This window comes from Gekko japonicus, unplaced genomic scaffold, assembly GCF_001447785.1.
Source record: "Gekko japonicus isolate JY-2015 unplaced genomic scaffold, Gekko_japonicus_V1.1 scaffold880, whole genome shotgun sequence".
Lineage (NCBI taxonomy): Eukaryota > Metazoa > Chordata > Lepidosauria > Squamata > Gekkonidae > Gekko > Gekko japonicus.
This window is the reverse complement of record NW_015170917.1, coordinates 255,262-268,673: the sequence shown is the minus strand read 5'-3', so window position 1 is coordinate 268,673 and position 13,412 is coordinate 255,262. Positions and strand designations below refer to the sequence as shown.

Below are 13,412 nucleotides of genomic sequence, written 5' to 3'. Positions count from 1 at the left end.
GATTATGGGCCTGAAACTAAAAGGAGAAGAATATAAACTGTTGGCATTTGCAGATGACCTAGTGTTTATATTGGAGTACCCACTGGAATCAATTCTTACTTTGAAACAAGAACTTGGAGACTATGGACTTGTAGCTGGTTTGAGAATTAATATTAATAAAAAATATGGAAGAGGGGAGGACAACTCAACTACAAGAAACATCAGGTCTCCAACTACAGAAAAAAATAAAATACCTAGGAATTGTAATGAGAAACAAATGCAGCTCATTACAAGAGAATAATTATACATAATTGTTGAGGAAAACAAAACAGGATCTAGAGAAATGGAAAGACTTACAGATATCTTTGATGGGCCGCATCGCAACAGTTAAAATGAATATACTTCCTAAATGGCTATTTTTATTCCAAACAATACCCATTCTTCAAAACCAAAAAATCTTCAAGGAACTGGAGCAAAGCGTTATCAAAATTTATTTGGCAAGGCAAGAGACCCAGAATAAGACTGAAAGCTCTTCAAGATACTAAAGAAAGGGGGGGCTTTGGCCAACCTAATTGGAACCTTTATTATAAAGCAGCTGCATTGACGTGGATTAAAGATTGGGTCACATTGGAAGATAAGAGAACACTGAAATTGGAAGGCCATGACCTTCAATTAGGGTGGCATGCATTCTTATGGTATGGAAAAGCAAGTGTTCATAAATATTTCAAGCAGCACTGGATACGGGCATCTTTAATGAAAGTATGGGAAAACATACATAAGCGCTTTTATATAAAAATCGCAAAATTGACTGTTCCACTAGAAGCCATCGCACTCCCAAATGCATACCAGGAAGAATTACCAAGAAGGTATTTGGATATATTGGACTCCGAAGATCGGTTGAAACCATTATGAAGGGATTTTCTTTATGGGGACGCATTTAATTAGATGAGCCTCCTTCTGCAGTTGGTGGCGGTGTGGCAGACACAGCCTTACAGTTCCAGTGGAATAGGAAGGGTATCAGACAGCTTCATAGCTGCTCATCATTCAGTGTCCACACTTCAGAACAGATAACAAGGAACAGGAAACTTTGGAGGCAAGAAGCTGCATTTAACTCTCCTGAAAAGTGTACGCAAGTTAGTTGCTTTGGTATAAGTTATAATTTGCCTTTTCAAAAGAAAGAAAAAGCAGGCAGCAGGCAGAAATAACCAGCTCCTCAACAGTAGAGTGTTGCATCAACCAAGTACGCTGGTTGAACTCAACTTGGCCCTGATCCAGTAAAGCAGGCAGAAAGATTTGCATGGGGCTGTTCCCCATGTTTACTCATCCATATTTCATTGAAATCTGTGTTTAAAAAAACAAACTTGAGAAGACCAACATTGGGTGGGACATAGCAAAAGCAGGCTCTTCAGGGTGTAAAACTTGCTTCAGGATCAAGTCTGGCTGTGAGCTATAGCTTGAGTTCTGCCTAAGATGATTAGACTTCTGATTGGCTTAATTAGATGTCTAGCATAGTTAGTGATGTTGTTCGTTGGTTTGAACCATGGCTGCTTGCTGCTGCCTCAGGTCATTCATTAAAACTTTTCTTCCATATGCCATTTGAACTACTGGAGATAACTAATTTGTTGTTGTTTACTTTGGCTGGCATGTAAGTGGAATGAATTGTGAGCTCCTTGTTCCACTTAGTGGTTTTCTTTTTTGCTCCCTCCAGCCTTTGATTCACCCTTGAGTGCACAGTGCACAGACATAATTAGATTTTAGCAGAGGGTGAGTAGCACAGGATAATAGACAAATAAGCATGCTTGTCTTGGTTTGGGTCCATGATAGTGCTAAAGTGAGCCCAGCAGCCTAGCTGACGGGTATTTGCAGCCTTGTGAATGAGTTACCAGTCCATAGCTATGTAAGCCAAGTGAGTGCAGCTGAGTAAATAGCCCAAAGCACTTAACTGGACAAGCTTTCTCCAGATGTTGGTAACCTTGTCATAGTAGATATTTCCAACCAAGGTCTAGACATCCATTGCATATCACCGCTTGCATATCTGTCTTAATTGTTGTATTATTGTATATTGTCTGTATGCTGCTGAGAGTTTCTTATTACCATCTATGGCTATCTGTGAAGTCTCCACCCTCTGGTGTCCTGGTATGGTTTTTTACTTGCCAAGTGCGCCAAGGTTCATCCAGCAGGATGCAGGGTCTCTGTCCAGTGTACCTCAAGTTCCTGCTACCAGTGCTACTTGTTGTCCCTTCAGAATGTCCCTTTGCCACTTGGCTCAGTGGTTCTTGCTTTCCCACAATGCCAAGTTCATTCAGAACATTTCCACTTGTTCAAAACCCAAGCAAATAATTGCAAGAAGCACTGAGCTAAGTCATATTGGCTGTATCCCATATATTTAAGCAACCCCCCCCCCCAATAATTACCTCCTTTGATCAAATTATATTGGACCTCCAGAGTGAACTGTTATGACTACATCAAATAGCCTTTTGAGTTTGGGACACAGCAACAGTGATGAGAAATGAAAAATCAGCACTTCATCTTCCAGTATCTCTTGTGCAAATGGAATGGTGTTAAATAAAATTCCTGTTCTAATTTTGACTTGTTGCCTTTCCTTCCCATCTTCCATTTTTCTTTTAAAATCTTCTTTCCATGTGTTTATAACAGAACAGCAAGTGTCCTGAAGGAACAAAGCCTATGTTGATATTTGCGGGGGATGCATTTGATTTAAGTGAAAACCATCGAAGATTAAAAAGTCTTCTAATCGGTAAGCATTTTTGTATAGCTACATTTGTGGTGTTCATCTTTCAGCTGGCATTTATTTATCTGGATGTTTTTTATCCCACCCTTCTACTCCATGGTGTACCCAGGAAAGCTTCTAGGGAGAATAAAACCATGTAGCAGGGGTTCCCAACCTTTCTGAGCCTGTGGACAGCTTTGGAATTCTGTCTCAGCGTGGTAGATGCAACCACAAAATTGTGTGCTGGGGAGAAGATGACTAATTTTAGAAAATACACTGGGAAAGAATGAGAGAATAAAACCAACACTGGTTATTTGAATCTGTACAGCCAATTAGTTCTGTAATGGCTAACTGGGCAGGAGCCCCATTTGTGCCCACCCATATCTAGGAACATTTGGCACGCACCAAGAAAGGAGTTGGCATGCTCCATGGTGCCTACGGGCACCACATTGGGGAACCCTGCCATATTGTATATATGTCCCAAATAAAAAAACAACTATAAAGTGAAACCAAATTAAGAGAGAAAAAGCAGCAAATAATCATAGTGCAGTAAAATAAGGTAAAGACTCTGAAAATACAGACTAGGAATATCACTGTAAATCAAGCAGTCTGATGGATTTTTAAAACGTTTTATTCTAAGGCACTTCTAAAAGATATTCTGCTAAAACATGTTTGTTTCAAAGATCCTCTGGAAAAGATAAAACTTCCCATTGTACCACATATTAGAATTAGTTCTGAAATGTTAAAAGGCCACTGAAAGTTTCTGATTTTGTAGTAATGCTTATGGCAAGAATTGTGGTATCCTGCATTAAATTGCTGATTTTGTTGCATTGTTGCATTGAATCATCCTCTGGTCACTCTGCCTTCATAGACAATAACAACTAATGGACCAATAGGAGGCATTTTTGGTCCTATTCTACATAGTAGCAACCTTGAGAGGTGCACTTTCAAGCTTAGGAGACCTGGCCCATAAAGAAACTGAACAATATTGTCTTGTAAAGAAATTGGAATGAGACTTTCTATTGTGGCTCTTTGTTCCTGAGGAAGGACCAGAAGTCTGAAACACTGTATACTACCTAGGAAAAGTGTTGGATATCTACTTTGGACTTGATGCATTCTGTAGACTTCTATATTTCCTATGATAGATTTTATGTACAGATTTATTGCTGATTACATAGGTCTTTCACTTTGCTGAAGTCTCTTTTTGTACATTTACTCTTGTGGGTATTTCAGCACACAATTGTTTTGCTGTTACTTGCCATTTTGTATTGTGTGCTGCATGGTTTTGTTATTTCTGGAGAATCTTACCACCACCTCACCGGGCAGGTTATTTTTCTTTATGTATTCTGAATATGACCTATAGATCACATCCATTTCGCCTTGAAGCAAATCCGCTTTAAAATCTGCAGCCGGTCCCAAAGCCTCACTCAAAATCTGTTTAAGATTTTCCCCTTTAGTCTCAGGAACTCCCTGAAATCTCAGTATAAAGCTTGCCTTTTCCATTTGTAGCTGTAAAAGCTGGGCTTCATCAGATTTTCTCTTCTTTTACATCTCCTGCATTTGCTTTTTGAGCTTTTTGGTGTCGGCATCCACTTCTTTAAGATTCTCAGCTCTGGTTGTTTTTTTTTAAGTCTCATCTAGTTGCTGTTGTTGTGCAGCAAACTTTTGATTGAGTGTCTTCATTTGCTCCAGCAGGGGTCGCAATGCTTCTGTTAGCATCTTAGAGAAGTCACATGACTGCACTCACTGGGCTAGCACTTCCTGAAGGAAGCTTAGGTTTCATTTGCTTATCTTTCTCCGTCTTCTTCAGCGACATCTTTGAAGCTGTTTACCTTTAACAAAGTTTGCCAAAAGTCTGCAAATCGCCTTGTCGTGCTCCCCGTGCTCCCTGGGTGTGGCACCTCCCGTGGCCGTGGTGTGGCCCTCTGGGCGGGATCGTCGGTCCTGCAAACCGGGGCACTGAAGGTGGGGAAGTGTTGGGGCCTCATATGAGCAGGGAACAGGGTTGACTTCACCCCGTAGGTCCCTCTGCCCCGTGCAAGGTGCTCTCAGGAGGCTCACTCTAGCTCTCTCTTCTCACCTTTTGCACGTTTCTACTCCCCGGCCCCTTCGCTTCCCCCTTCTTGTATTCCTTCCCTGGCTCTCAGCACTGCCCTCTTTTCCCACCACTTCCCCCGTTCTCCCAGCCCCGCCCCCTGTGATAAGCCCAGACGCCACCTCGGCATCTAGGGCGTGGTTTGAGCTGGGCAGGCAGCAGTCCTGTCGGCCCATGTGCCCCGGCGCCGGCATGTAAGTTTTAAGTCCGTTTTTGTTTCTGTGGGGAGGGTTCCCACTCCCCCTCGCTTACTTTAGGGGGGACTTTCAGCCATTTCTCTGGTTCTCGCTTCAACCAACACTTTCAATGTAGATCATGTGGATCTCGCCATCAAACATGTAAAACACTCAACCTCCACTCGCTTGTCCCGGTGTGTGTCTCTGAGTCCACTACTGGAACACAGCGGTGAGACGGTCGGGGCATCGGAACTCCTCAGTCCACCGGCACTGTGCCGGGGGAGAGGTGATCCTCAGTGCCCCATGGCTAGGAGCCCTTCGCAAAGGCTCCGGGGGGGTGCGTACAATCGCACCCCCTATTATCCGCCGGCTCACGGATCGCATCCTCGGGAGCTCCCAAGAGACGCGTCCGCCATTAGATCACTAAAACCAGAAGTCCAGCCCAGTAACAAGTATTGATTGTATCTTTGGCTTTGACTGGAGATGCTCATCCACAGGCTGCAGGACCTCCTCAGGTTTAGCGTTAACTGCTGATTTAAGGCGCTTTGTCTTCGAGGAGCTCTTGCTCAACCCAGCTGGTCTTTTGGGCGGTTTGTCCACCTTAGCCCTCTTATGCCTAGACATGGCCGGGGACCATTGTGCCGAATCTCCCCGCTCAATGGATGGGAAAGGCGGCGTTTGGTGAGATCCAGTGGGCTCTGCCATAACAGGAGCTAAGAATTGCTCTAAGAGGAAGATTCTCAGGTGAGCAGCTCTATTTTTTCTTGCTTGACTGGTGAACCCTTTACAGGATACACAGGTGCCAGTCTTGTGATTCTCCCCCAGGCAGCGCAAGCAGTGGTCGTGCCCGTCAGTTGGGGAGGTCTTTGCTGCACAGTTCAGGCACTGTTGAAAAAAGGGAGTTGGTCCCATAGGCCACCCCGTAAGCTACGGGATGGGCCGGAATACGTGAGAGAAAGATTGACTGCTTTTCACTAATATTAGTGATCACCGTTGTTTTAATTTTGAGCCGGCTTCCCGGGCGATGAAGAAAAAACGTCTGGTCAGGAGGCAGTTAAAGATGAGCTGGGTGGGGGCGGAGTCTCTCTTAGCCTCTGAGCATGCACAGTGAAGGAGGGCTGCGCAAGACTGGGGTGGACTCCGCATTAGGTAGGTTATATGTTAAGCTTTTTAGGCTTCCCGGCCAGGGCTCTCAACATAGGTGTGAAACCCATGGTGTGATCTAATGCTCCCTGTGTGGATTTTAACTTAAAAAGGAGAAAGAGGTGGAACAGCACCATTTAAGTATCTCATTTCATTAAAACATAGAACACAACAAAAACTAACCAGTCTGGTGTAGTGGTTAAGAGCACGAACTCTAATCTGGGAAAACCGGGTTTGATTCCCCACTCCTCCACATGCAGCTGCTGGTGTGACTTTGGTTTAGTCACAAGTTCTCTCAGAGCTGTTCTCTCATGGGCAGTGCTTGAAAAAGCTTTCTCAGCCCCACCTACCTCATGGGGTGTCTGTTGTGTGGAGGGGAAGGGAAAGGAGATTGTAATCTTCTCTGAGACGCCGAGTGAAAGGTAGGGTATAAATTCAGTCTCCTCCTCCATGTAGAATCTCCATCACAGAATAAGAACATTTGGCACTAAAATGCCAGGAAAACATTTTCTTCTGCATTCTCCAATTGGAAATTCCATAATTTAGCAGAGGGAGTGTTCAAACAGATTGATAAACAGTGTTTTTGCACTTCATGTTTCTGGCTCTCTTCTAAATTGTTGCTGCCTATAGAAACTTGCTTTGGCTGAAGTGTTGAAAAAAGCATGAAACACATTCTTGGATGTGTTTCACCTGCATTACAGATCTGGTATGCTTCAAGCATCAGAATCTAAAGCCAGTCTTTTCTCCCTGAAAGCATTGTTTTCCACTTCACTCGCTTAAAATATTGCATATTAATCCCTATTTAGAGTTCTATGTGCATGATTAGGCCTTACTTTGTCTCAGGGTCCATGTATAGGCAACCAATTGTGTTTGGGCCGCACTTCCTTGACTGCCATACCATGTTCGGGACAATTGTATGTGCAACCATTTGTGAACTTCACCTAACTCTGTATGTCATGTAGGGAATTTCTAGTAAAACTTTGTGTTGCAGAACCTTTCAAAGTGCATTATTCTCTATTTTGTGCCTTTTCACCCCCTACCAAAACAGTTATAGTAGGCCATGCTGTGGTTTGAGAATTGTCTTAAAACAAGTGGAGACCCGCAAGAAACTTGCGGGATGGTTATCTCATTAATAACACCTTTGCTTCCTCTCCTCACCCCTACCTCTCTCTCACTATTTCTCCCCTCTGCCCCCCTTTTCTTACTCTCTATTTCTCCTCTATGCATGTGACTTCCTCTCTCTTTCTGACCTGTCATCTTTCTCTTTGTTTTTCTGCCTCCCCACTTCATCACTCTTTCTCTCTCTTTCTGCCACTCCGCAGAGCAGCAGCAGCAGTGGTAGCAGTGCTCCTAGCCACCAACCTGCTTCCTCTCCCCCCCACAGCAGCAGTGGCAGCGGTCTGGGAATCACAATGGATCTCCCAGTTACAGAGATCAATTCACATTAGGGCTGCCAGCTCCAGGTTGGGAAATTCCTGGAGATTTGGGGGTGGAGCCTTGGGACAGTGAGGCTTGGGGTGGCAAGCAGCCTCAGCAGGGTATGATGCCATAGACTCAACCCTCCAAAACAGCCGTTTTATCCCAGGAAACTGATCTCTGTCGCCTGGACAACAGTTGTAACTCTGGGTGATCTCCAGTCCTCACCTGGAGGCTGGCAATGGTGGTTCTTGTGGAGGAAATGGCTGGAGGGTGGAGTCTATGCCATTACACCAGTCCAAAGTTCCTCCCCTCCTCAAATCCCACCCTCTCCAGGCTCCACCCCTCAAATGTCCAGGAATTTCCCAACCTGGAGTTGGCAACCCTATTTCCTTCCCACCCAACAGCCAACCTACCTTTATTTGCCTCTCTGTCTTCTGCTTTCCATCTCCACCCCCCAGCCTCTACCTAGGAAAATTACAGTCTTTCTCCACAGTGGGGACCAAAGCAGCTTTCATTATTCCCTCCTCCTTTTTATCTGCACAACAAACCTGTGAGCTTGGTTGGGCTGAAATATGTGACTGGTCCAAAATCATGCAGTCAGCTTCCACTGCAAGATGAGGATCTGAACCTGGGTCTTGCAGACCCTACTTTGAAGCTCTAACTGCTGCACCTCACTGGCTTTCATACGGTGGCTGCTGATGAACGGTAGCAAGCAGCCGAGGCTAGGTGAGTCATGCAAATCAGGGGGGACCTGGCAACCCTAGACTACTGCCAGGCCTAGAGTTGCCAACCTCCAAATGGGACCCGGAGACCCCCCAGAATTACAACTGGACTCTAGACAGCAGAGGTCTGTCTCCCTGCAGAAAATGGCTGCTTTGGAGGGTGGACTCTGTGGCATTATACCCAGCTGAGGCCTCTCCCTTCCCCAAACCCAGCTCTCCTTAGAGTCCACCACAAAATCTCTAGAAATCCCCCAGCCTGGCACTGGCAACTCTTGTGAGGCCTGGCCCCTAGGCTCCCTCCTTCCCTCCCTCCCTGAAAGGCTGAAATAGGCCAGGAAAGGGCACTTCCCCCACCCTTTTACTGACAGAGCCAGTTAGAAGCCCCCCCCGAACATTCTGATCTCTCACCATTGATGCCTGAAGCAGATCCCTGCAGAGGCCATTTCAAAAGGTTTTGGGGGGAATTCAGCAGTCCCTGAAGGGATTTTTTTAGTTTTTGGATTTTTCTACAAACCCAGGAAGTCTACTGACAATGTAGGAAAAGCTGTTGGGGGAGAGTGAGCCCCCTGGTGGTGGAAATAAGTATCCGCACAGGGGAAAAAAACCTCTTGAAAATAGAATAAGGGTATACATACCAAGAATGTGGCCTTGTGATATCTCTATACTTGATACAGTTTTCATTACAGTGTGCCTGTCTATCTTTGATATCCCCTGAAAATAGGTGCAGGAAAAAGTGCATGACACCACCTCAACAATGACAGAGGCATTGTGTCATGCACTTTTTTCTGTGCTAAAGTATAGTTGTGGTTACTGTAAACCAGCTAGAGATATTAAAGGCCTTCTAGTCTGGTATTGGAATCAGACTGCAATTGTTAGAAGAGAGATTCCAATTTAATTGTTTATAGTACCAAAATAAAATTATGCAGAGGTAGTATCTGGAGTTTTTTACCTCCGTGTGAAACAGGTTCCTGATAACATGAATGTTTTGTTTTTCAGAACTTCCAAGGTAGTGTGAAAAAAAATCAATGCTGAAAGGCTACCCCCTGCTTATCGTAGCTGCTGTCTCAGCATCTACTTACCTTAAACTGCTGCATCAACATGAAGTAGCTTTTGCATTCAAATGCCAGTTTCCCATATCTGGGGTCACTGAGACCAGAGAATCATGGATTCCCCCCCCACACACACACACACTTTTCCTTGTAACTGAAATCCAATATTATACCACATTTTGTGAGACTGTAATTTTTTTAAAGTATCAATTTGGGAGTAAAAAGAGGGTGAAACAGAAGTTAATTCCAAAAAATTATGAGCATATCACAAAAATGAGCATATCACTTTGAACGTAAGAAGGTTATGAAGCGACTGTTTCTCTACACTTCCTTTATTGTGTGACATTTTGACAGGTCATGCATTATCGTATCAACAGTATTTTTTTGCTCCTGCCCTTGAGATATTGTTTACTATATTCCTTACTAGCAAGATAAGAAAATATGTCCCCCTCCCAATGAGGGAAGATCTCATTGGGAGGGGGACATCTTTTCTTATCTTGCTAGTAAGGAATATAGTAAACAATATCTCCAGGGCAGGAGCAAAAAAATACTGTTGATACGATAATTTCCCCCCTAAACTGAGCAACCCCAATACCTTACATCAAAGCTGATAAGCCTTTCCTCATAGATAGGCGTTGGACTGAACTTTGACAGTGTATGTTGTGTAAAGCTGAAAAATCGTAAATTACAGTAGCGAGTAAAGTATTCCTATATCCGTTTTTAATCCTGTGTTACACTTTGAATATTCAGTGATCGTATTACTTTTCTTTTCACAATGTATACCTTGGCTGGGGCTGCACACATTTTGGCTGGGCTTTGTAGCCAGCTGTTCTGGCCACCACCAAGACTTGATTTCCTTACCTCCTGTTCCACATAAGCCATGTGTATCCTGTTTGTGCCTGTCACCCAGTGAGTTCTTTTGTAATAACCCCTTCCCTTTAACCTGTGACATTGATAACTGTATCTCAGCACTTTGCTGTCCAGTGCCTTTTTAAGGAGGCATTTTCTTCTTCCCTGTGTTGCCAACAGCTTTTTTTTTTTTTTAATGCATTTCTCTTGTGGTAAAGTGAACTGTATTTCTTTTTTTAAAACTTTCTATGCTTCCTTGTCAAAGTTGTCATCTAGAAATGGTGCTTGCTGTTCTTCCCCTTTTAGATTTCTTCAGAGGCCCTACTGTGCCCAGTGTACGCCTGGCAGGTTTAGAACATGTTCTTCACTTCACAGCTGTGGATGAAAAAATCTATATGAGAAGTTACAAGTAAGTAAGTCTCTGTTGCTTGGAGCCCCTTTTGGAAATATTTGTTTCCAGCCACACTGTACAGTTGTAATATTCTTACTAAGTATTTGACTTGGAAATGCTTTTGTAGGACTGAATTAGTGTGTGTTACAGGATCCAGCCATTAAAGAATAATTCTACCCACAAGCAGTTATACACATAACTTCCTTAAATTTCAGCTAGTATTTACAGTTTATAATTTAGATTCCAAAATTTTTCAGCATAAACAGTTTCTTCAATTTTAAGGTTATCTGTTTTGTCATCAAAGCCTTTGTTTAAGTTCATGGTTTTGAAATGAAACTTAGAACAGATACTATGAAGTTCTGCAGTTCTGGTGGTCTGTGTTGGTCTGAAGCAGCACAACAAAGTTTGAGCCCAGTGGCACCTTTAAGACCAACAATGTTTTATTGTAGGTATAACTTTACTAGGGAGCAAGGCCCGTTGAGAAGGGCGATACAACGGGCAGCTAGCCCCCCCCCGTCGCCTCCTCCCCCTCCCCGCCCTGCTCCAGGTGGCCGCCGGTCTTAGGCTGGCGGCCGTCGTCTGCAGCCACTCGCGGCTCTCGGCTGTCCCGCGCACGGCGCTCACCTCCTCCCCCCTCTCCGCTCTGACCGCCGCAGGCTGGCGTCCTCCCCCTCTCCGGCCTGACCCAGGCGGCCGCCGGTCGCCTCGAGCCCCCGGGAAGATCCCGCGCAGGTCGTCGCTGCCAGCGGTCACCTCCAGCCACCCCTCCGCACGTCAGCCACCTCCTCCGCTGTGCCCCAGCCAGCCGCCTGCCGCCTCCAGCCGCCGGGAAGATCCTGCGCAGGTCGCTTGAAGCAGCATCTGAGGTGGGACTCAGACGACGTGGCCAATGGGACGTGGGCAAGCCGTTGACGGACAGGCGAGCCGTCCATACACTGTAGGTGCGCATTGCGTGACTTTGCGTCTTACAGAATTATATTATAGGGAGAGATTGTGCACATACACTTCTTCAGAAGAAGTGAGTGTGCACACGAAAGCTTGTACCTAGAATAAAACTTTATTGGTCTTAAAGGTGCCACTGGACTCAAACTGTTTTCTGCAATTCTGTTAGTGTGTGTGTTACAAAGATGCATTTAAATATGATTGTAATTTGAAGGAAGTGAGTACAAGTTGCAGTTTTATGATAGCGGGTTGCAATCTGATCTGTCCTCAGTGTATTGTCCTGCTATACTAAGTAAAAGTGGTTTGCACTGTGATAACGTAGGTTCTGTGCAAGAAAAATAGGGTAGGACCATATAGTAGATGCACATGATTTGCCAGGGGAAAAAATGCAGTGATGCTGAAGAGACAGAGCTCTTCTCATGACCTTAGGATATTGTACTAGCACGATCTCATCATCATTTTGTACTAAAGAAAGAACTTTACAGCAGTCCTTCAAATAAAGCATGTGGTCCAGAATGCAAGCACTGAACTGACATAGGGCATGTTCAGTCCCATGTACTAGAATTTCAGCTCAAATGAATAGCCATTTTTTTCCCTTTTGTTTAAGAGTATTGTTGAAGAAGTCTGGTTGCAAAATACCAAGGATTGAACTTGAAGACATGGGACCTTCACTAGATTTGGTGATAAGGAGGACTCATTTGGCTTCAGATGATCTTTATAAGTTATCTCTAAAGCAGCCTAAAGCTCTCAAGGTATGTAGGCAACTTTTTTTAACTTGTGGAAGACTTTTTCAAGAAACGTGTAGGTTCTTTGCCATCCAAATCTGTTAATATAAATAATAAAGGAATATTTGTCAGAATTTGTTATGCACTATTAGTGAATTTCCCATTATCCATAAATGTAATCTGTATCCAATTTTTCCTACTATTATATTCTGCCAGATGACAAGATACCAGCTCGGCCAAGAAAAAGTGTTAGCTGCTAGAAATTAATCATTGAACATTTCCTTTGGCAAGGTGCACCTTTTCCCCCAGAGCAAAGGTTCTTATGTTAGAGTCTCTGCCATCCATCCAGCCCCTCAAAAATCCTTAACTTTGGACTGGTGGGAAATGAAGTTCTTAGAAGACACTGAACTTGCTCAACAGCATATAAGAACATAAGAGACACCAATGTTGGATCAGGCCAAAGGCCCATCCAGTCCAACACTCTGTGTCACACAGTGGCCAGAAATACCAGGTGCCATCAGGAGGTCCACCAGTGGGGCCAGGACATTAGAAGCCCTCCCACTGTTGACCCCCCCCCCCAAGCACCAAGATGACAGAGCATCACTTGCCCCAGAGCCCCTATCTATACCTTGTGGCTAATAGCCACTGATGGACCTCTGCTCCATATGCTTATCTAATTCCCTTTTGAAGCCGTCCATGCTTGTAGCCGTCACCACTTCTTGTGGCAGTGAATTCCATGTGTTAATCACTCTTTGGGTGAAAAAGTACTTCCTTTTATCCGTTCTAACCCGACCGCTCAGCAATTTCATGGAGTGCCCACGAGTTCTTGTATTGTGAGAAAGGGAGAAAAGTACCTCTTTCTCTACCTGCTCTTTCCCATGCATAATCTTATAAACTTCGATCATGTCACCCCTCAGTCGTCATTTCTCCAAGCTAAAGAGCCCTAAGCGCTTTAACCTTTCCTCATAGGGAAAGTGTTCCAACCCTTTTATCATTCGAGTGGTCCTTTTCTGCACTTTTTCCAAAGCTATAATATCCTTTTTAAGGTGTGGTGACCAGAACTGCACACAGTATTCCAAATGAGGTCGCACCATTGATTTATATAGGGGCATTATGATACTGGCTGATCTGTTTTCAATACTCTTCCTAATAATCCCCAGCATAGCATTGGCCTTCTTTATTGCAGTCACACAC

General features: G+C 44.3%; 1 protein-coding gene across 1 annotated transcript in view; it reads left to right on the top strand.

Moving 5' to 3' along the window:
• Window positions 1-13,412, top strand: part of RPF2 (ribosome production factor 2 homolog) — a 30,226-nt gene that overhangs the window by 13,425 nt on the left and 3,389 nt on the right. The window contains exons 7-9 of the mRNA XM_015418754.1: window positions 2,635-2,734; window positions 10,467-10,569; window positions 12,101-12,245. Of these exons, the coding sequence (XP_015274240.1) occupies window positions 2,635-2,734; window positions 10,467-10,569; window positions 12,101-12,245 (348 nt within the window). The remainder of the gene's footprint in view (window positions 1-2,634; window positions 2,735-10,466; window positions 10,570-12,100; window positions 12,246-13,412) is intronic.